At 37.9% G+C, this 24,682-nt stretch overlaps 1 protein-coding gene across 2 annotated transcripts in view; it reads left to right on the forward strand.

Moving 5' to 3' along the window:
- The first annotated feature begins 577 nt into the window (after window positions 1-577).
- Window positions 578-24,682, forward strand: part of LOC122670105 (condensin-2 complex subunit H2-like) — a 41,109-nt gene continuing 17,004 nt past the window's right edge. For both annotated transcript variants that reach the window (XM_043867072.1, XM_043867073.1), the window contains exons 1-2: window positions 578-969; window positions 1,062-1,161. In XM_043867072.1, coding sequence (XP_043723007.1) covers window positions 777-969; window positions 1,062-1,161 — 293 coding nt within the window. In that variant the 5' untranslated portion in view covers window positions 578-776. The remainder of the gene's footprint in view (window positions 970-1,061; window positions 1,162-24,682) is intronic.

The raw sequence follows: 24,682 nt of genomic DNA on the forward strand, positions 1-24,682 counted from the left end.
TGTGAGGAAGAGAGTGGTGTGAGGAAGAAGATGGATTTTGGGGTTTTTAGATCCAAGGGTAAAAAAATAACTCTACACTGGTCAAGGGTAGTTTAGGAATTTAAAAACATTTAACTGGCTGACATCATAACTTAACAACATTAAATTATGGTCGGGACTAATTTGTTACAATGGGGTCTAATACAGGGGTGATTTGAGTATTTTCAAAAACCAGGGGGTGATTTGAGTTTTGTTTGAAAAACAGGGGGTGAAGTGTAATTTACCTTTTTTTTATTTTTATAATTTTGTGTTAATAAAATATTTTTATTTTATTTTCTTTTCTCTTGCAACCCATCTACCAAGTGTATTGACATATACACCCTATATTCCATTCGTTGCCGTTTTATTTGATTGGGAAATGTAATCACTGCCCTACGATATATCCAACGGTCGATTGCCCACATAATCTTTTCAAAGATGCGCGTTCAAAGTAGCGTCCTTCGCACCTCAAAACAAATTGAAAATATAATAAGCGGGAAGACGAATCTTTGAACACTCACCGGAATTCTTGCAGCATCTCTCTCTCTCTGTCTAATGGCTTCAAGTTCGACCTGCACTTCTTTCATCTAACCATTACTAATGTTTCCCCTTTATTTGGCTTCTTTCAGCAACCCAAAATTTCCCATTTCTTAGGGTTCTTTATAAAATTTATTCTCTTCCCTCTCAAATTCAAAATCTAGGGTTTGGGATGACACGGAGCTAGCAAATCATGGGGCGGTCGCCTTGGTCCGTCGAAGATGAAAAACAGTGTAGAAGATCAGAGCACTGAAGGAAGCAGTGCCAGATTCCACATTGTGCAGCCCCTTCGTGACCTTGAATTGAATTGGGCCGTTGATCTTGCTAAGAACCTCGAAGAGTATCTCTTGAAGATTTGTTCTGGTGAGATTACTGGCGAAGATGATGGCCAGTTCCCTGTGAATTTCGCTGAAGGTTCGGTCCCTTCCCTTTTTTGTTTTTCTTCTTATTTTTCCTTTCCTCCTTATTGATCGACAAAAAATTTGTTCACTTCTACGCAAATGTAGCTGCTCTGCTGCTCCAAGGTTCTATTCAGGTGTACAGTCGGAAAGTGGAATATCTATATTCTTTGGTTTTGCATGCTTTGGAGTTCATTTCTCAGAAGAGGTACGAATTCAATCTTGCAATCTTTTTTCTGTAATGCGAAACTGGTTTTGTGTTCGAGAAAGATGTGGGGCCCTTCTACAAGCTCATGTCTGCTAAAACGTATTTGGACATAACGGTTCCCCAACCCCATCCTTGAATGCCGTGTCATACTTCTGGGTGATGAGTGGTATTTTCTCTGCTCTAAAATTTTGCCAATATGGCTTTGTGGTAACAAATCTCCGAGGAACCCTATTCTTTCTTGCGAACTTTTACATTGTAGTGTGTTTTTGGGTGCCTTTCAAAACTAGCTGATACGCAAGTTGTTAACAACCATTTTGAAGATTCACAATCTTTCTTTCTCGCATGTTCTATTTTAACCTTCTAATGAACTGCCAAACCACACTAAATCTCTATCCATTTCAGTGGCCTATCTCCTCAACCTGGTCATGAAATTAAAAACAAGCCAACCAAATTTTGTTGCTCTGCCAAGGCACACCTGTAACCTATCCAGCATGAAGTGATGCAACTGTACTATTGAGCTAATGCCATTATATAGTTGCTGCCATCCAGGGCCAGCCTCCACAATTTTTCCAAAACGCCCACCAACTGCTGCCTCAAAGGAAGGGGTCAGGGGCAGAATCCTTGAAGTGGAAAATAGGGATTTTTTCCTCCTTGAAAGTTGTGTAATTTCCGATTTTTGAGTGCGGAATGAGCAGTTTTACTAGTATTGAGAATTTGGGATTAAGAATTGGGCGGTACCAAGTTTCATAATGTAGTACTGATTTAAAGGACTAAAACAGTACCAAAACAGGATCGAAAAATAGAGAGATACGCAAGTAGTTTTTGAACGAAATGTCATAGAACAAAATCCAGCAATCTGAGATAACTGAAATTTAGGTCGAGTTCTCCTATTAGTGAAACAGGTCAAGTTCTCCTATTAGTGAAGGAAACCCTTGCTGAAAATCCTAGGTTAATTCAACGGGTAGATCTGGTTTAATGGAGGATTCCTACTGTAACTAGGAAAGGAGCAAAACAGGCAAAATAAGATTCCGACGAAAGATCAGATTGCAAAATATTAATCACGATGCTAAATTGAAGTTGAATTATTAAATTCAGCAGAATCAGATCAACAATAATGGGTGTCGATTTCAGCAAATTGACAGCCTAGAAACAATCCTACTTGGAATAGGACTGTATCAATTACTTGGTAGAATCTGGAATTGAAAACAGGAGATGATAGAGAAAATTCTCAATCGAAGAGTTTTTTACACGGATTTGATATCTGCATCATAAAACTCCTCAATCAAACGTTTCTAATATGAATAGGACTCTTCTAATTTGCCAACAAAATAAGAAATAAAAAACTGGTTTTGATAGTCGACAGTATGGAGAAGATGAAAAACTGAAATCCAAACATGGATCAGAGTAGAAATTCACCTTCAAACTCAGCAATCCTAGTTGTGATAGGACTGACAAATCACAGGCAGCAACAAGGACAGAATTGCAGAAAGCAAAGGATTACTTACTCGAGTATTGATGGAGAAGAAGAATGAAGAAGAAGAAGGTATGATCAAGGCACTGCCTGATAACACTTCTGATTCTCTATTTCTCTGTTTTTTTGTTCCTGGGAATAAAAAAAAAACAGAAATACGTTTGTTACTGCCGGTTCATTTTTTTGTCCCTGGGAATGAACCAGTTACAAAAAGTTGCTGAGAAATAGAAACACAGAAGTTTTAATTTGGATATTCTGTTCCAAAAACAAAAGGGAGAAATAAAGGGGGGAGTTTCTCTTTAATGAGCACATGGTTGAAGTTGCATTGGAGGTGGTGTTTTATTTTGAACATAAAATTACTACTTTGCCCATAGCACCGCAACTCACAGTCATCTGAATCTCACAGAATAAAGAAAAGGCTCAAGCCAAAATCTCATTAATCAAAATTCGTATCAAGGCTGTAGCCAAGGATTTAAGTATTAGTATTGGGTATTGTATCGGAAGGGTGATTTTAAGAGAGGTATCGTATTGGAGAGATGCAAGATTCGTTAAAGATACACATAGAAATGGTCAAGAAATGCATAGGAATGCAAAGTACAGTTTTAAAGCATAAAACAATATAAATAAGCAATATGTAAAATATATCATGTATAAGAAGGAGAACAAAGTATGGGGAGCCAATTATATTCAATTGATTATGTATAAATGATGAGGTTTTTACCTGTATTAATAATCTAATACCTTAGAGAGTTGCGGACTGATTCAAACTCAGAGTTGGAAGTGGTCTCAGGTAAAAGTGCAGCCACGATGATGTTGTGCAAAGAGCGAACATACAAACATTACAAAATATAAAAAATGAAGTAATGTATCCATTATGCGAGTATCGAGTGTATTGATTAGTATACAGCCATATCAACCCGTATTAATTGATACAGTGTGATATGTTTTTTTAATTAGCAAGTATTGTATTGGATAAGTATCATATTGGTATCTTAAAAGACGATATGTATCGGTCAGTATTGGTGAGTATCAAAGGATACTTGATGTGGATCGAAATATGAAGATGAAAAGGACAAAATACTGTTCACGTGAACAGTATCATAGCCCATATTTGCCTTGTGTGGGGATGCTTTTTAGAAGATCTTGTGGGCCCATCAAGTGGAGAAAGATTCTATCCTAATGTTGCGATAGTTTAGTTTCTATTTTCAATTTTAGAAAGTTTATTTTATTTCATTTAGGTAGCTTTTAATTTTAGTTAGTTTCTATTTTTGTTTCCTTGTTTGTTTAGAAGGCTGGATTTTATAAAGCTTTAGTGGTTTCTAATTTTCTATTTTCCTGCTTTCTATTTTATTTTAGGAAGTTTCTATTTTCTTACTTTCTATTGTGTAAGCTTGCCTAAGCTATAAAATTGGCACCCATTGTAATAAAGAGTCACCAATTGATTAATGAAATTTACAAGCAATGCTGGCCTCCAATTCTGAGAAAGAATTTGCCTTTCAACAGCTGAGATAGCTGCGGGTAGAGAGACCCAAGGCTGAGATAGCCTACCCCCACCTATCCCTATCCCTATCCCCCTTTCTATCTATCCTTCTATTTTCCTTTTTTGTTCTTCCAATCGATCCCTACTGTTGCTGTCATCTTGTGACTGCATAAACTGCTGCTGAGAACTCTTTGTAGACTTAAATCAATCCACATCATCACCAAGTACTGCTGCTGCTGTTTACACAATCAAGTGAAGGACTGCTGTACCTGCTATCTCAATTCTGCCCAGAATCTGCTGCAAACTTCAGATTTGAATAACTTCACAACCAGCCATTAGAATTGGCTGATATTTGGAGCACAAACCACCCTTGCCTTGGCCTACACTCGATCCTACTTTGGAGTCATTCCTGCTGCTGGTTTGGTCCTTATTCACTAAGTTACTAATTCTGATTTAGTTTCTATTTTGGTGTTCTACTGCAACTATTATTGATCCTACTGTAGAGTGGTTCTTAGTTGAACTCCTTCTACATTATTTGGTATCAGAGCCTATCACCTCTAGGGTTGATGTTACACAAGGAAGATGAAGTCAGAAGTTCCTTACTTTGCTTGGTAGAGGAATCTATTCTTCTTCATTGATTGGTTGGATTCTCTAGAGGAATATTTTGACTGGTATAACTTGATAGAGGAGCGGAAGCTTAGGTTTGTTTACTCTCGATTGACTGGTTATGCTAAACAGCAGTGGAAACTCCATGACGAGATACCTAGAGCTAGAAGATGTGAACCTCGGACTTGGGAAGAGATGAAGTATGAGTTGAAGAACAAGTAAATACCGGAACATATGCGAAGAAAGCTCTACCTTTGACAAGATTACCCCCAAAAGCTATTTACACTTGAAGAGAACATGAAGCAACTAAAAGACCAAATGGTTTCTATTGAGCAAATGATTAAAGCCACATTTGGTCCCCATTGCCCTCCACCTTCAACGAATGCTACCGTGGCATTCGTTGAAGTTTTGATGATGGAAGACCAGCAAGAGAAGAAACCTCCAATTGGTGAACCAGAATATGACGTTGAGGTAGTGGTTTAGTGGATGATGTGGAACTTGGCACTACAGTTGACAAGGTGGTTGAAGAAACCATTGAGGAGACTATGAATGACAAGGAAGAACTTAAAGAGCTCGAGTTTGATGTAGAGAAGGTTGAAGACACGTTCGTGGATGACCCAATGGACACGTCTGCTGATGTCGAAGTTGATCACATTGATTTCATGATCCCACCTGAATTTTATGAAGAGAATGCTCCCCGCCTCAAAGATTTTATTCCAAACATCTGTGAGCTGTCAAAGTACTGTTTTGGGCTGAAACTAGACGTGCACCACACCAAGTTGATCCCTAAGTTCTATAAAACTCGAGGACGAGTTTCTTTTAAGTGGGGGAGAGTTGATGTAGATCGAAATATGAAGAAAAAAAGGCCAAAACATTGTTCACGTGAACAGTATCACAACCCATAATTGACTTGTGTGGGGATGTTTTTTAGAAGATCTTGTGAGTCCGTTAAGTGAAGAAAGATTCTATCCTAATGCTGCCAGTGTTAGTTTCTATTTTCAGTCTTAACAAGTTTATTTTATTTCATTTGGATGTAATTAGCGTGAGATCTGTGGGAGGTCAGGGCAAGGAATTCACAATTATGATAGGGTTACATCAGGGATCAGCCTTAAGCACTTATCTTTTTGCGCTTATCATGGAGAACCTAACCAAGAGCATCCAAGACGAGGTTTCGTGGTGTATGCTCTTCGCTAATGATATTGTTTTGGTGGATGAGGCAAAAACAGGGATCAATGCTAGGTTAGAGTTATGGAGATCAACCGTGGAAACAAGAGGTTTTTAGATCAGTAAAACGAAGATGGAGTATATGATGTATAATTTTAGTCACACTAGGATGGATACTGACATGGTGCAAATTGGGAAAAGAGAGATACCGCAAAGTGACTATTTTAGATATCTGGGGTCTATCATAAATAAAGATGGTGACATAGAGGATGATATTTCACAGAGAATTAAAGTGGGATGGATGAAGTGGAGAGGTGTGTCCGGAGTGTTGTGTGACCGACGTATTCCTTTAAAGCTTAAAGGAAAGTTCTTTAGGATTGTTGTACGTCCGGCTGTGATGTATGAGGTAGAATGTTGGGCAGTTAAGAGGTGTCATATTGGGAAGATATGTGTAGCAGAGATGAGAATATTGAGATGGATGTGTGGAAAAACTAGGAAGGATAAAGTAAGGAATGAGCATATTAGAGCTGACTTGTGAATTGATCCAATCAATGACAAGCTCCGAGAGAGCCATTTGAGGTGGTATGGTCATGTTCAATGGAGGTCTAGAGACTCTCTAGTAAGGAGGAGTGATATGATCCCGATTGAAGGAGCTAAAAGAGCTAGGGGCAGGAATAAAATGACCATAGGAGAAGTTTTGAGGATCCATGTAGCAGACCCCATTTAGCTGAGATTCTCCTAACTTATTGGAGGCCAAGGATCCATGTAGCAGACCCCATTTAGCTGAGATTCTCCTAAATTTCTGGGTTGTGCCTCTTTCCTCTTAGTCTCATCTTACATATTTCATTTTTATCTTGTATTTTCTTGTATTTTCCAGTTTTTCATTTCTCATCTCTCCATTGCCCCTTTTTTTTGTGTAGACCTCAGTTTTCACTACTTTGTTTTGTTGGATCCATGAAGCCGACCCCATTAAGTTGGGATAAGGCTGAGTTTGTTGTTGTTGTAAGGTAGCTTCTAATTTTAGTTAGTTTCTATTTTTGTTTCCTTATTTGTTTAGAAGGCTGGATCCTATAAAGCCTTAGTAGTTTCTCTTTTCCTCTTTTCTATTTATTTTCTAAGTTTCTATTTTCTTACTTTCTATTTTGTAAGCTTGCCTAAGCTATAAAATTGGCACCCATTGTAATAAAGAGTCACCAATTGATTAATGAAATTTACAAGCAATGCTGGCCTCCAATTCTGAGAAAGAATTTGCCTTTCAACAGCTGAGATAGCTGCGGGTAGAGAGACCCAAGGCTGAGATAGCCTACCCCCACCTATCCCTATCCCTATCCCCCTTTCTATCTATCCTTCTATTTTCCTTTTTTGTTCTTCCAATCGATCCCTACTGTTGCTGTCATCTTGTGACTGCATAAACTGCTGCTGAGAACTCTTTGTAGACTTAAATCAATCCACATCATCACCAAGTACTGCTGCTGCTGTTTACACAATCAAGTGAAGGACTGCTGTACCTGCTATCTCAATTCTGCCCAGAATCTGCTGCAAACTTCAGATTTGAATAACTTCACAACCAGCCATTAGAATTGGCTGATATTTGGAGCACAAACCACCCTTGCCTTGGCCTACACTCGATCCTACTTTGGAGCCATTCCTGCTGCTGGTTTGGTTCTTATTCACTAAGTTACTAATTCTGATTTAGTTTCTATTTTGGTGTTCTGCTGCAACTTTTATTGATCATATTGTAGAGTGGTTCTTAGTTGAACTCCTTCTACATTATTAAACCTTGGTTGTAGCCATTTACAAACTTATATAAAATACTCAAAAACATACTCAAATACTGAAAAGGAAAGGCTTAACCCAATCCTTAACTAATAATGTTACATAAACTGACTAGGAAACTTAAATAATTAAAGAAATTGACTAAAAACAGGATTCTCGTCTTCCTACTTTCTCCTTATATTTTTCGGCCCTTTAAAGTGACCCATTACAAAGAAAACCCATGGGATCAAAAGCCCAACACCTACAAAACCCAACCCAAGGCTTATTTCCAATAAAAATAAGCTCTTTAGGTGACTTGTCTGCATCATGATTTACATGAAGTGATGCGACTGAACTGTTGAGCTAATGCCATGAATTTTGTTACACAATGTCTAAGATTAGCTTTATATAGTTGCTACTTCCCAGGGCCATCCTCTACTATTTTCCCGAAAACCCCACCAACCCCTGCCCCGAAGGAGGGGTGTCTGGGGCTGAATACTTGAAGTGGGAAATAGGTTTTTTGTTTCCCCTCCTTGCCTCCTTGAAAGTTATGTATTTTCCTTTTTCCACATAACTTTTTTTTTTTTGGGATTTTTGAGTGCAGAATGAGCAGTTTTACTCGTTTTGGGAATTTGGGATTGGTACCAAGTTTCATCAAAGTTGTTGTTGGATTGTATGGGCTAGAATACTGTGGGGGTATTCGGGACATTTTCTTCTTTATATTATGTGTACAGCCATGTCGGCTATGATAGGGGCAAATATGTCCTTGCAATTTTGACTCTTTATTATAAATACATTGGTTGGGGTCTACCTTAGACCGTCCAAGCCTTATTCTAATTCTGAATCTGTTAACATGGTATCAAAGCAGGTTTCGAATTAGGGTATTCCCTCCCCTCGATTTTCAGCTTCTTCTTTCTCTTCTCTCTTTTCTTCTTTTGCTTTCTATTCTCCAATAGGACAGCACTGATGAGGTGATCAATAGATCCAGCTGCTGCCCTTCATCACTGTTAGAGTTATTAGAATTTATGTCCTACGAGTATTTTAGGAACTGGACCTTATCTAGTTCCCTTATTATGTAATTTCTTCTTTTTCTTCTTTTTACCTTTTACCTCCCTAGGGAGGTTGGATGTAATATGTTAAGAGTTGTTATTTGAGTAATATAGTTGTGGAGAGAATAATCTCCAAAACAACACATTACAATCGATCTAGTCTCTCCTCTCTTCCCTCTTGTCTCCTTCTTTTTCTCTTCCATTTCTTCTCCCCTTCTTACTTACATAATCTAAAATCTAACTTGGTATCAGAGACAGGTTTGAGAGTCGAATTAGTTCACTTGTTCCTATTTTTTCCCCTCTCTATGGAATCCTAAAACACAAGGGATTCCAAGGAAGAGGCTCCCATGTAAATAACTTGCTAAAATGGTATGAGATAGGTTATATACAACCTATTCAAGTGTCCGAAAGCAAGGTTCTAAAACTCGGGTCTCGGTGGCATCTTGGCCCAGCCAGAAACCGAGTCGAGCCGAGATCTCGGCGAGTTGTTGCATTTTTTTTTTTTTTTTTGACTCGGACCCCCAACTCGGTGGGTCTTACACATATTTTGGGTCTGAAACTTGGTATTCAGCCTATTTCAGGCCATTTTAACACAATGGCATGCCCAGATTTCCCAAAAAACAAGTCCAAATATGAGTTTCACTTTGGACCATAGGTTAGTAGGCGACGAGTCGTACTAAAACAACCTACTCTACACATAATTTAGTAAAACATAGCAAATTAGCCCATCAAAACATTCTAATTAGTACATATCAATCAAAACATTCAAATAAAAAGTACATTACATTAATGTTCATTGAATTTGTTACATAAAATGTGATTGAGCAATAAATTCATCCCCATATTGAGCCACAAAGAATTCCCATGTCATGGAATTGCTGAAGTGTTACACATAGTGTGACACAACCTCCATATAAGTCTTCTCATTAACATATACCAATCTCCCTATCTTAGGGTACATGGAAGGCTGTTGGTATGAGGTGTAAGATCCACTGCTACTGTCATATTGAGTTTGAGGCATGTATGGCTGGTTTGGGACTGGGAATATGTGCCCAAAACCTGACCCAGAGCTTTGACTGTCATACTCAGCTGCTAATTGCCCATACTGACCATAGCCACTATATTCAGAACCGGTGCTGTCCTGGCCATAGTCATAGTCATGATGATGCTGAGATGATTGCCATGACTGATGCTCACTAGTAGTATCTATACTCATGCTTCCGAAACTTGCAAGCATGGTGTTCATACTACTGTCATCATCCTGAGCATGTGACTGATGTGAGTGTTTGTGACTCTTCTTTCTGTTGTATGTCTTAGAGTGGCCACCATGGTCTTGATCTTGAGTAGCATACGTAAACTGAGACTCACCTGTGAAATGCACAGGGTCCTCTTGCGTTCCCACCTCATACTGGTATTGCTCGCGCATCCCCTCATGACGATCATCATAATAACCACTACTCTGAATGCCACCACCACCATCACCACCATCACCATTGTCATCACCACCACCTCATCATCATCAGTAGGACTTCTTACAGCAGGCTCAAAAGGTTTTGGTGACTCTGCATGTCCACGCCCCTCTTGCGACGACATATATTCATCAACATCAGTACCGATTACAGACGCAATGGTGGGGTTGGGCCTACCCCCAGGCTGATCCATATTTGGTGTACCATGATCCCTCACCCACTGGAATAGGGGATCTTCATCGTCATCAGAGTCCTAGAAAATGTTGGACAGGTCAATGGGTTCTTTATCATTGGCCTCAATTCCTTCACGTATGTGCCTCATCCTTAATCTCATATTGTAGTGCACATACACAAGCTGCTCCAGTCGTTCGCTACCCAACCTGTTCCGCCTCTTTGAATGTATGAATGAGAATGCACTCCAGTTGCGCTCACATCTGGAGGATGAACAAGTTTGTGAGAGCACTCTCACTGCTACCTTCCTCAGGTTGGGTAAACTTGTACCATAGAGCACCCACCAGTCGGCTGCATTGCAAATATAGAATATTAAGAATATGTACATTCTAAAGGGATAAAATTATAATTCATAAATGTAATATCATGCTACCTACCAGGGTTTGACTTTTGTTTACCCTCCACGGCAGCTTGTCAATCGAAACTTGCTGAGGCCTCTCTGAAGTATTTGATCTATTTTCAATTTGAGGCATTAGTATTTCCTATTTAGTAATTACATTCATAAACTAACTACCAAAGTACCAAAGTCCCATACTCTCACCTCATCATTGCAGGCAGATTGTGTCTTTGGAGTGGGCTCCAACTTCTCAATAACAGCTTGAACTGCTTCTTACAATTCTATGTCTAGCCCAAGATTATGGGAGTATTGATACTTTTGATTCAAATAAGTATGCTGGTAAATTAGACACCACAAATATGATTTGTTAGTGACTTAATGCCTTTGGGTTTTGAATATGTAAATGTAAAAAAGTTTTAACATTTAAAGTGTAAAGTATGTTGAACTCACCAGCTTTATGCAATGGATGACTCCCACCGCTCATCAATGATTTTAGTGTAGGACTTTGCACTTCGAGCTATAGCAGCTCTAACCATTTCCTTCATTTTTTGAATGGCAGCATAAATGTGGGCCAAGGTAGGCTTCTTCTCTGTATCAACCATCCTCAGTACTGCCACCACTGGCTCTAATATGACAACCACTTTCCCCAAGTCCTTCCAAAATCCATCACTTGCAATGGTCTATTGTGCTGCCTTCCCTTCTTCTGACTTAGAACCTTGCCAACCAAACCATTGTTCACTTGTAAACATAGACCTCAGACCTATCACCTTCGTCTGAAAGCTCTTCAATGCAATATAATTGGTGGCAAATCGAGTTACACCAGGCCTCACTAAATCTCCATTGCATTTCTCCCTCAACAAGGCTAAAGCATAAGCATGGTTGTACACAAAAGTTGTCACTTGTCTTACCCTATTTACCACACCGGCCACCAAAGTCTTTTTCCCCATATCCTTCAACATTAAATCAATAGAATGGGCTGCATATGGGGTCCAAAAGAGTCGGATCCTCTTACTCTTCTTATTCATCAACTTCTCTTCAGCCTTTTTAAAGTTGCAACCGTTATCCGTCACAATTTGGATAACGTTCCTTGGTCCTACCTCCTCCACCACTTGCTTCAACTCCTTATACAAGTATGATACATCCTTTACATGCTTTGATGCATCGATAGACTTCAAGAATACAGTCTTTCCATTGCAACTCACCATGAAATTTATGATGGACAGTCTAATAGGTCCAATCCAACCATCAGCCATAAGAGTAATCCCATATGTCTCCCACATTGGCTTCAAACCATCAATGTAATCTTTCAGCTCCTGTACCTCCTGAGGCAAATATACATTGTATAATTCATGTGGTGAAGGCCCCTTCCATCCTGGACCAGCCCTCCCTGCAGCATCAAAGAATGCATTATAGTATATTCCTTGTGCTACATTGGCTGGAATGCCATGGTAAAGCATGAACTTGCTGAAGGCTTTTCGTGCTTCCTCTTGTTTACCACCAAAGATTTGTGGGATGGTTGGCTGGTAGGCATATTGTTGCCTAAAAGTTGTGGGATCCTGCTAAAAAATGGGCTCTGGAGATTGTACTTGTGGTCGGGTTGGGGGTCGTGGTATATTTCTTGTCCTAGTGCTTTTCCTCCTCTCATCTTCTTGCACTGGTGCAGCTAAGCCAGATCCACTAGTTCCTCTTGCTTGCTCATATGCTCTTATATTCTCGAAATAAAAACTTTGTCTACTCTCAACCAAAGTTTGCTGGTAAATTCTCCATTCAGCCTCTGATTGAAACTCACCAGGTGGAGGCCTAAAGTCAGTATCATCTCCGCAACGGACCTCTACACCAGCCCTCTCTAGTACTGCCTCATCAAACTCTTGTTGCATTCTTTCCCTCTCAGCTTTCTTTATTCTTCCTCCTTTCAAGTGTTGTGCCATTGCCACTTTGACTTAGGTAGGCACATTTGGACATGAGGCAACATCCTTGCCTGTACCAGACAAATGTTGCTTTAACCTGGTGGCTCCTCCAGATAACAACTTCCCACAATAATTGCATTTGGACTTCTTTTTGTCTGCGGACATCGGGATTCCATGTTGCCATGCTATATCAGACATTGTATACAAAATGTCTTATATTTTACACTGTTACATAAAAAAGCATGTATTAATAATCATGGATCACTTAAAGTAAGGTATTCAAGACTTAAAGTATGCTATTCATAACTGTTAAACGTAATGTCAAGCTACTACAACTGTGAAATAACTATCTCTTATTTATCCCCTAACCCTAGTATTTATTTCTTAATTAAAAATAATATTTTGAATTTTTTTTAAAAATATTTATACTTTAAAGTATAAGAAAAATATAATGTAATGATGTATTTGACACCATTTGAAGTTGAACAATATGTACATATGTTGTACATAATTTTCCATAAACAACATATATTTTTCCTTAATATTATATATATATTTTTAATTTTTATAATATTTTTATTAAATCAGAAAAATAAAATAATTTTTTTAATGGGTGAAAATAAAAAATTGATCCATGGGGCTGTAGAGCATCCTAAGTTGCTTAACATAAATGAAAATCATTTTCAAACAATCACTATTCATCCTATTTTTTTCAAATTTTTTTTTTCAAATAAATCATTTATTTTTCCAGAAATTATAATAAAAAATTTAATAACTGAAAAATAAATTCGACTCTATCAAGTGATAGATTGGCCAAAGATGTTTAACATATATCAAAACCATATGAATCTATCAAGGATTACACAATTTTAAAAAAAAAAAATAGATTTTGAGGAAAACTAGAAAATACCTTTGAAATCCTACAAATAGGTGATGATTCTTGGACTGTTGGAGTTGAATCTTTAATTTAGCACTTGAATCTCACTTGAAACCATGCAATCCACCCAAGATTTGAAGGAAATAGGAAGAAATTTGAGGGAGAGGGCTGTTTTCCCCTTTCTTTAGAGGTGTGGACAGAACTCAGCGAGATTTTCGAGTTCTGTCCATAGCTTAGTTTAAGTGGTTTTGTTAGATGGGTCAACTGGGCACAAAAAATGGGTCAAAACCCATATCCATAACCCATACCGAGATCTTGGCGAGAAATTGCATTTTTATAACTACAAAAATCAGGAAAAAAAAAAAGGAAATTGGACCTATTTGGCTGGGCCAAGACAATACCGAGATCTCGCCGAAAAAATGCACTTTTAGAATGCGTATGTGATCTCGACTCGAGATTTTGAAAAACCGAGAAACTCGGCGAGATCTCGAACCATGTCCGAAAGTGTTATTTGAGCTGCATTGAAGCCTCTATTAAGTTTTGAAGCCCATCAAGCTCACTCTAGGGTTTACGCCAGCTTCAGGTTACAACCCCATTCTCTTCATCTTGGTTTGTGTTTGGTCCTTGGAGAAGCTTACTAGGATTGTACAAGACCCCCTTTTATGCTACATGTGTTCTCTCTTGATGGCTGAGTGCCTTATGTGAGCATAACTCATTCTCGTGGAGCTTCATTTTCTGCCCAGGTAAAACCGAGACTGCTACTAGTTTCTTGTTCTTGCCTTTTGTGTAATATGGGCTTCCTTCTTGATTGTGGAATGATTATGGACACCTCTAGTTGAGGTCTTGGAGCTTGTTTAAGTGGATTTTTCTCCTTGGAAAGTGATAGGGTGAAGTTTTGCCCCATTTTTTTCTTGTTTCCTCCTTGCTGGAATTTCTGTTTTGTATTGGAATCCTCTATTTAGGTTGAGTGTGTACTCCCCACTTGCTGTTGGTAATCTGGTTTATGGTTAAGTGTTGTTTCCCATACAATATGGTTGATTTGGGTACATCTGGACTTGGTTCGGTTGATTCACAGCCCACTTTAGCTGCCCCACAGTTGATTTATGAGAGCACACATACACAGATTTCCTTTGTGAAGCTTGATGGCTCTAACTACTTGGTCTGGTCATACTCTATGAAGTTTCCCCTTAGGAGCAAAGGGAAACTTGGGTACATTACTGGTACTATTAAAGTTCCAGAGCCTGGTTCACCTACCTATGACAAATGGGAGACCGAAAACTCTGCAGTCATGACATGGTTAATTTTCTCCATGTCACCCGAGATTGGGAGAAGGTTTATAAGAAAAGAAACTGTCAAGGTAATCTGGGACAGTGTCTCCCAGACCTTTGATAGAGTGGGTGACTCTGCCAAGGTCTATCAGCTTCACCAAAAAATTAACTCAATGAGGCAGGGTGACAGGACCATTTCTGAGTACTATAATGCTTTTCTTAGTCTTTTGGAGGAGTATGACCACTACATGGATCTTCAATTGACCAACCCAGAGGATGAAGCAAAGGTGTATCGGACTCTTGAAAAGGGGTGTGTCTTCACTTTATTTGTGCTCTGAACCCTGACTATGAGCCAATAAGGCTCCAGATTTTGGGCCGGTCCCCCTTTCCATCTCTTAGTGAGGTCTATAGTTACTTACAGAGTGAGGAGACATGGCGTGTTGCTATGGAATCAACACCAGCATCATCTCTTGAGTAGTCAGCTCTCAATTCAAGTTCTTTCTGTGACACCCGTGGAGGTGGTAGAGGCCAAAGGCCTAACCGTGAGGTAGACAGAGCAGTGGAGATAGTTGGTGCCAGTGGAGTTGGTAGAGACAGGTTTAAATGTGATCATTGTGGGAGGATTATACACACCAAGGATAGGTGTTGGTTTGTTCATGGTCGTCCTCCTGGCACACGAGGTCGTGGTGGCCGTAGAGGGGGAGCTAGAGCACACTCTGTGATGACTGAGGCAGATGCTACACAGGATGACTCTACTTTGGCAAATGTAGTGTTTCGTAGGGTCATGTCACAGCTGAGCACATCTCCTGCACCAATAGTGGCCAGCTCTTCTTCATCCTTAGCTTTGCAGGTCTCCACCTTAGCTTTTACTGCAGCCCAGTCTTGGGTCATTGACTCTGGTGCCACTGACCACATAACTGGTACGTCCCATTATTATGCTTCCTATACCATTTGCTCTAGTAAGGATAAGGTTAGGTTTTACTGATGCTGATTGGGCTGGATCCATCACAGATAGGAGGTCTACCTCTGGCTATTGTATCTTTGTGGGAGGTAACTTGGTTACATGGAGAAGCAAAAAACAGCCAGTTGTAGCTAGATCCAGTGCCGAGGTAGAATTTAGAGCTATGGCTCATGGAGTGTGTGAACTCATATGGTTGAAAAGACTAGTTCAGGAACTGGGGTTTGACACTGAAGGCCCTATGAGACTCTGCTGTGACAACAAGGCTGCCATCAGTATTGCCCACAATCCAGTACAACATGACAGAACCAAGCACATAGAAGTTGATCGACACTTCATCAAGGAGAAGATAGGCTCTGGCTGCATTTGTACTTCTTTTGTAAAGACTGGTGATCAACTGGCAAACATCTTCACAAAGACACTTGCCTCTCTTCAGTTTGGTACTCTCCTATGCAAGCTGGGAATGCATGACATTTATTCTCCAGCTTGAGGGGGAGTGTTAGAGTTATTAGAATTTATGTCCTAGGGGTACTTTAGGAACTGGACCTTATCTAGTTCCCTTATTATGTAATTTCTTCTTTTTCTCCTTTTTACCTTTTACCTCCCTAGGGAGGTTGGATGTAATATGTTAAGAGTTATTATTTGAGTAATATAGGTGTGGAGAGAATAAACTCCTACACAACACATTACAATCGATATAGTCTCTCCTCTCTTCCCTCTTGCCTCCTTCTTCTCTCTTCCATTTCTTCTTCTCCCCTTCTTACTTACATAACCTAAAATCTAACTACATCACCTCATTCAGTGCTAAATAATTTTGCTCGATAGGATCCAGCACCCTGGCTGCGATATTTGAAACTTCAAATTTTTTGGATTGATTCCATCTCAATTACAAGGAACCAATCTCCCTTATTGAAGATCAAGAATTACAGCAAGACCTTTTTTGGGATAAGTTCCTATCTCCAAACTTTTTTGAAGACCTCCTTAGATCGATTTCTTCTCCAAAAAGAGTGTTTTCTCTAAACCTTGACAATTATTGATCTAGGAGCTGCTGATCTCTTTTGGTGCTGATATTTGGAGGAGTGTTCAGGCCCTTCTAGAATCACACTCGAGCCAAGTTTCAGCTCCATCCAGTGTTTTTTTGAAGGCTTCTCTCCCTACATCGATCTCAACACAATCAGGGTTTTTTTTAAAACCCTGAAAAAATCGATCTAGGGGATTTGACTGTCTACTGCGGCTGATTTTTGGGGACACCTATTATTATCATACCAAAGGTCTCTCCACCAATTTCTGGCCATTCTCTTGAAGGATTTATTGGGTTTCTCATCACAATAGCCTTTCTCTGCGATTTGGGTTTCTCTACTGAATTATGGATGGCTTTGAAGTTTCTACTGGCACTTCTGCTGCTGATGGGTATGGTAGGAATGATACCCGTGACCTTCTTCCCAATCCTATCAAACTGGATGGGAGCAATTATCTGATATGGTCTCGCTCTGCATACTTTTCCATTGCTGGCCATGGACTTACTGGGCATATTGATGGTAGTACTGTTATGCCAACTGAACCTGGTCCTCTTTTGGATAGGTGGATCTTCAATAATGGTGTCGTCATGTCTTATTTGATCGGCTCAATGCAATCAGACCTTGCAAGTGGTTTTCTTCTCCTTGATACAACCCATTAAATCTGGTCTGCTTGCAAGGAAATTTATGGACAGCTTGGTAATAATGCACAGGTGTATGAACTCCGGAAAAAGGCTAATCATATTACTCAGGGGGAGTTGTCTGTCTCTAAGTACTATGCTACCTTACGCAGCCTCTGGCAGCAATTGGACCATTTTTTTGATTACCATCCCACTACAGCTGCTGATATCACTGCATATAAGAAGCAGCTGGACAAAACCCGGGTTTATGATTTTTTGGCTGGTTTGAACATAGAGTATGACCAGATTCGTGTTCAATTGTTGGGTCATTCCCCTTTTCCCACACTTGAACAATCTTATGCTTTGGTGTAACGCCCCCAAAACCACCCTAGCGGTTTAGGGACATTGACGGTCCACAAGATCGTTTATGTCAAGGATATATGAACCGGAGTAGAACCAAAACACAAACACATGTCTAAAATGTATAGATTAAGACTTCAACTAAAGTAGGGTTGTTAAACTAAGCTATTACAATTTTCAAATTAAACTTAAAATTCTGAAATAAAGGTTACAATCTCCAAAATTAAATTAAACTCAAACAAATTATAAGTTCTTCTAAAATTGAAAGAAAGTGTAAAGTTTCTAATAGTAGTTGTCCTCTTCTAATCCAAACGTTTCGTCCTCTTGGACCTTTTCCTCTAATACATCCTCACATCCAGGTTCGCATTCATAAAGTTGTTCATCTGAAAAGTGGTGAGGGTAAGCTTCGGGAAAAGCTTAGCAAGTAAATCCACAACAACTATACAGGTGTGAAAACATGCATAAGTAATACAAAATGTAAAGACATACAATAATATGTATATATAGATCCGAAAAAAAAAACAAAAAAAAATGATCATAACCATATTAGCTTATCACCACTACTGTAATGAAAAGTATATATGACAACAATTAACAAAAGATATATCGAAAGAATGAAAAATAACAAACACATCATTTCCTAATAGACTAGTGTGAACCTTAGTTAGTAAGTTCGGGAACGGCAATTGAATGGGAACGGGTATGTACGGTAATTAAACAGACTAGACGTTAATAATACTTTTCAAAAATCCAGCTTCATAAAACGCATACGGTAATAATACGATACGCGTTTAATATGTGTATAATACGGTATAGACGACAATAATATTTTTAAAAAAAGGGGCATATATTCATTATATAACATGCATTCACCACCTAATAAACAAAATAATATCATGATTTTATGAATTAAAATAAACACAATAATATAATATCCTATATTACATCTCTAAGATTATCATTTAACATGCCAAAATATTAATAAAGTAGTCTCTAAACCATAAAATATCAATATAATAGTCTATTACATCTCATCAAACATAAAAAAAGTAAGACATAATGTGTTCTGGAACCATGAAAACCCCATAAAATAGTCGCTAATAGGAACAAGTCCCATAAAATAGTCTCTAACAATAACAAATCCTTCATGTCATAAAGAAGGAAACCATCAATCATTGATATCTAATGGTTCTTGTGTCTCAGAAGTTGAACCATGTGTGAAAGGAGTCTGTGAGATATTGCGCAGCTGACTTAGAGTGCCACCATATGTTGGAGTTTGAATACTATCACTGTCTCGTGCATATTCTCCAATCCCAAGTTCTCTATGAAGCCAATCTGCATCATCTTCCATTCTTTCATCCTCCTCATCTTCAACTTTAGCTCCATTTTCATCTTCATCTATTGGAATCTCAAGCAGTTTATCTAAATTTATTGATTCCTTGCTAAACTTCTCAATTTCCCTTGATTTGACTTTCATAAGGGAATTCATCCTTACATATACCAAATCTTCCAACATTTGAGGAGAGAGTTTATTTCTTTCCTTGGTTTGCACTGCTTCAAAAGCACTCCAATTTCTTTCACATGATGATGAACTACAAGGTTGACTTGTAATTTGAATGGCAATTCTTTGAAGCATTGGAACACAATTTCCATGCAAATTCCACCATACACCTACATTAAAAAAAAGGATCAAAGAAATAATGAAGAATAAATTCATTACCAAATTTATAAAAAATTAAAAACAAATGAAATAAAAATGTAACATAGAATAACAAAAGATTCATCAAACTTTTACTTATGTGGATAATCAATCATTGCCAATGAGAGGTCATGAAATAGCATTTCTTCTTTGTCCAAATAAACATTTATTTCTTTGCCAAATTGTTTCTTCTCATTCGGAGGAACCATGCTCTTTGTGATATAGATCATTGCCCTTTGCACATCATTCTGGTTGTATGAAAATTTTCCCTTATACATTAGACAAGGATTAAGAAAAGCAGCAGCAACTTGCACAGGATGTAATACATTTGCCTCTTTTCTACTATCAAATAATTGCAACAACCTCTCATACTTTGCTGGGTTGTTATTGCAACGGTGTATAATAGTATTTCTTGCCCTTTCCATTGCCTCATACAAAAAAGGATTTGTAGCTCCATCACCATCAACCAGGTGAAGAACTATAATAAGAGGCTCTAAAATTGAATATACATCCCTCCCATTAAGCCAAAACTCTGTAGTCTGAATTATTTTAGTGACCATCACACCCAATTCAGACCTGCAATGCCTATTTATCCTCCATTCTGCCGATGCTACCATCACTCTTAAGAAATCCTCAACTTCAAGAATAGACTTGAGCATCAAAAAGTTAGATGCAAACCTTGTCTTACAAGGTTTTTTCAACTCTTTGTTTCCTGTGCTTTCTCTCATCAAGGCCAAGACTGTTCCGTGCTTATACATAAAACTAATAATCAGTTTTGACTTCTCAAATACCTCTTTGACCCATGGGATTTGTGAATCTATGTCTTTCAAGAGTAACTGTACTCCATGGGCAGCACACCTTATCCTATGAATATGAGGATATTTCTCCATTATTAAAGATATGGCAACCCCATAGTTGGAAGCATTATCTGAGATAAGTTGAACAACTTTCTCTGGCCCAATTTCTTCAATTATGGGTTCAAGTGTGTCTGTAAGAAATAACCCCGTCTTGGATGCATCAGAACATTCAAAAGATTTGAGAAAAACAGCCCCCTTGGGTGAATATGCAATAACATTAATAAAAGCACGCTCCTTCATATCAGTCCACATATCAGACATTATTGTACATCCTGAAAGAGACCATGGCTCCTTAACTGTTGAAACATATTCTTCAACGTTCTTCTTAGCCCTCTGCACTAACTTAGTCCTCAATGTAGAATAACTAGGTATACTATAACTTGGACCATAACAAGCAACAGAACGTATCATTTGTTGAAAAAAAGGGGTTTGAATAACATTGAAGGCAATGTTATTCAAAATAAAATGTTGAGCCATGTCATCATCAACTCCATCTTTATCTTTCTGTTTAAACATTACATCGACAGATGGTTGTTGGACACTTGAAGGTTGACCAGTTTGTCTTCCAATTTCTATGGGGTTCTGTGAAGAACCGACATTACATGCAGTAGAACTTTCCCCAGTCTTAGCTTTCTTACTTGGTGCATGAAGTGCCTCAGCTTGTACATCGTTAGGCACATTGCAACAAATTCCAATATCATGCCCTTTTTGACAAGACAAATGGTATTTGACCCTTGAAATACCCCCGCATACTCTTTTTTACAAAAGTTGCATTTGAAGCGGCCTTTTAAGTCCTCTACATACTTCCACAAATCATCTCTTTGTTTAACCATATTTTCTTAGTGACCTAATAAATAAATGAATATATAAGAAAATGAAAAATTCTATAATACCAAACTCACCTTAATAATAACTAAGATTCTTGATAATAAGAGCCAAAACGGAAACATTCATTAAACCATAAATATAACTGGATAGAAAAATTGCAAACAAATAGATGAGTGAATTAGATATTTAGTTAATTGGCATGATTCATGAATATTATTTCTCTAGAAAATGACATCTATACTAGCATTCAATTTCTGTGAAATTAACAGAACATAATCTCTTTGCTATTTGTTTGATCTCATCCCATGTTATACACTCATACCTGGCCAGGAGGCCATGGTAAGCCATGGTTTATATCTCATAGAGACTTGGACTTGGGTCTTTTAGTCTAATCGTTCCTCTTCCATAAGTTCTGGGAGTCATACATATTGAAACTCCATCCACTCCTTATCGAGTTATTTTGTATAAAATGGCCTTAAACTCATTCCCCATACACCATCTCTAGATTCATCTAATGGCTACCACCTAATTCTGTTTTCACACATGTACCTCAGAGATGAGAAAACTTCGGCTTTCAAAGAAAAAGAAATAGCTGTCCTCTCTCTCTCTCTCTCACGTTCTAGAATCTCATGTCGAGCAAAAGACAATAGCTTTCAAGTCATCCTTGTTAGATAGCAAGTCATGATTAGAATTGGGCAAGGTTTACTTTCTTATAATATACATAGATCTATACACAGAGAGAGACCCACACCCCATAGTGGAGAAGGTTTTTTTTTTTTTTTTTTTTTTTTGGGTTGAACCATAGTGGAAAAGGTGAGAATTTTCAACCAAAAGTGAAGTTCAGGTTCGATTTCGACAAAATTCCAATTTCAGACAATGAGAATAAGAATAAAACAGAAATTAAGAGAACTGCAAGGCATTTTAAAACGAGAACAAAACAACTGAAGCTAAAAAAAAAAAAAGGGAAAATTACGTGATTAACTACAAATGAGAATAGGGAAAAAAATAGGGAAACTTACTGTTTACCAATTAATTAATCCTTGTAGATAAGAGTGAAACAGAGGATAGGTGAATGTGGATTGTGGTGAGAAACTGAGAATAAAAAAGGTTTCCCGTTTCTATTTTCCATAAAGATGTAGTTGGAACTTGTGATTTTTAATAGGAAATAGAGAAAGGGATACTAACCACAGTGGAAGAAGTTCTTCTGAAGAACAACAGTGGAAGAAGAAATAAACAAGGAGAAACGTCGCCGCTGCCATCGCCGTTGCTGTCGCCGATGCCGTTGCTGTCGAAGCTTTGACGATCGCAGGTGTTGAACGGAGATGGGGAGGATGATTGGAGATGGAGGGGGGTTGCCGCTGCTATTGCCTTCTAGGGTTGGACTTTGGAGTGAAATCGCAAATTGCAAAAGAAGGGAAAGTGAAATCGTGAAAAAATTCTAATCTTTTGGGTTTTATTTTTTTTAAAACATTAGGGTAAAACTTAAAAAGTATAAAACGTATAATACCCGAATTATACGAGTATAATACTCGATCGGTTAAAAAACGCGTTGTTTTTATAAAAATAAGGGAAAGTGCGGGGACAGGAGTATTATTCGTTCAAAAGTTCGGGTACGCGTATAATACGCCTACTTACTAACTAAGGTGTGAACTAGTTACTATACACTGGTCAAGGCCCTCATGATAGTCGCGTATGAACTCCAGCTATGATCAACTACAACACCATTGTCCCCTCTCAACATCAAGAAAATAATGGAGAAACTAGTGATCAAACTTGCCCCAGACCGAGTCAAAGCCCCCGAAGGTTTTACCAGCAATGCCCTCCTGGAGAGTTTTTGATCATCTTCCTTTTTTTAGTAGTCCATATAGCTCCAATAAGGGTAAGCCCCTCAAAAACCCACCGACTTATCCTTACCCCAACACTTTAACCCATGTCGATAAGGTAACAGAAAAGAACATCCATGCTTATACATAAAGCTATACAACAAGTCTAGAACTTAGGGTTAGCAACTCCCTATATTCCAAACACTAAAACGTTTAATCAAGAGTTGTAAATGAAAAAAAGAAAAAAAACTTAGAAATAAATAGAGTTTCATCAACATATTATGGCATAGACTGCAATACATGAATCGAGAAGATTTGGCAAAATCTTCGCATAAAGTTGTCAACAAGCATCTTCAATTCCAATAGAATATAAACCAGTAAATCAAATAAAAATCAGATTTAAATGCATCATCCAAAAATATCATGCATTAGGTTATAATCATGAAAAATCATTCATAGACCTTCCTCATACTATCAACAATCAAGCATTGGATTCATTAGTCTATAAACATGACATTATTAAAAATTCTGCACACACATATATGTGAATTCAATCATAAGGAAATTCATCATTTCTTGTAAGCAATCTATGTGAACAATTTAATTGAGTAAAAAACATGAATGAAATATGTTTTTGGCATGATAAATCTCAATCTAAAATTAAATTCCAGATTTATAACAATGTTTTAAAACAAATTTTATATGAAGGGAAAATATCAAGTAGAATGGTTGAAGATCTACTCACTTTGTGTGAAGCGAATAGGGTTTCTATAGGTGACCTCAAATCAATGCTTCAATGGTGTTGATCTACCTCGTCCTAGTTCAGAATCATTTTAATGGAGTCCTATGAGTAAGGTAATAATGAAATCAACTTCAATGTATTGCTTAAACTTGGATTTGGGAAATACAGATTTTTGACAGAAAGACTTACCTTCAGTAAATCAGCGATATCTGTTTGCTCAGATCTTCGATTGGGATGATTCAAGTTGGGTTACGAAGATAAGAGATGAGGCTATGTTTTATCGTGAAATAGGATTTTCTCAATTCGGCTCCGAAAAGGGCCGAAATTGGCCTTCAAGTGATTGGTTCTGCACAGTCCAAATTTCCGTCTTCTCCTTCTCTTCTTCTCTATAGTCCACGAATTTTCCTCTCTCCCGCTCTCTGTCTCTCTCTCTCTCTCTCTCACGATTATGATAAAGGGAATGGGGATTGGGATTTGGTTATTGGAATTTAATCCTAACAAAAAGGAGGTGGAAAAAATCCGATTTAGTCTCTAACTAGATCTCTTTATTTTTCCTCCAATCAAATTATTTTAAAAGAAATCTTTACTTGGAGTTTTGAAATTAAGAATTAGATTTGGTAATTTTAATTTAACTTAACTTCCTTATTTTGCTATAATTCTAATCCATGAAGATTTTCTCTATCCTTAGAGAAAATATTATCTTAGTGCTAAGTCTCAACCATTAGGCAAAATTGCCACATAACTTCAATCCTCTCATCCAAAAATCAAATAAGATCTACATAGTCTACATAAATTGTCCAATCATGAATCCTTCAGAATAATATTATTTATTAAGTTGGAATAATTAAATTGTACTTTATTAAGCCCACAAATGTTAGGCCCATTCACACTAGAACTAGACCGGTTTAGGTTTAGCCCAAATTAGTTTAAGGTTTGTTTTGTTGTATTAATTAGAAATTATTGTATTATTCAAATAGTTAAAATTTATTAAATTAATTATTTAT

This window comes from Telopea speciosissima, chromosome 7 (genome assembly GCF_018873765.1).
Source record: "Telopea speciosissima isolate NSW1024214 ecotype Mountain lineage chromosome 7, Tspe_v1, whole genome shotgun sequence".
Taxonomy (NCBI): Eukaryota; Viridiplantae; Streptophyta; class Magnoliopsida; order Proteales; family Proteaceae; genus Telopea; species Telopea speciosissima.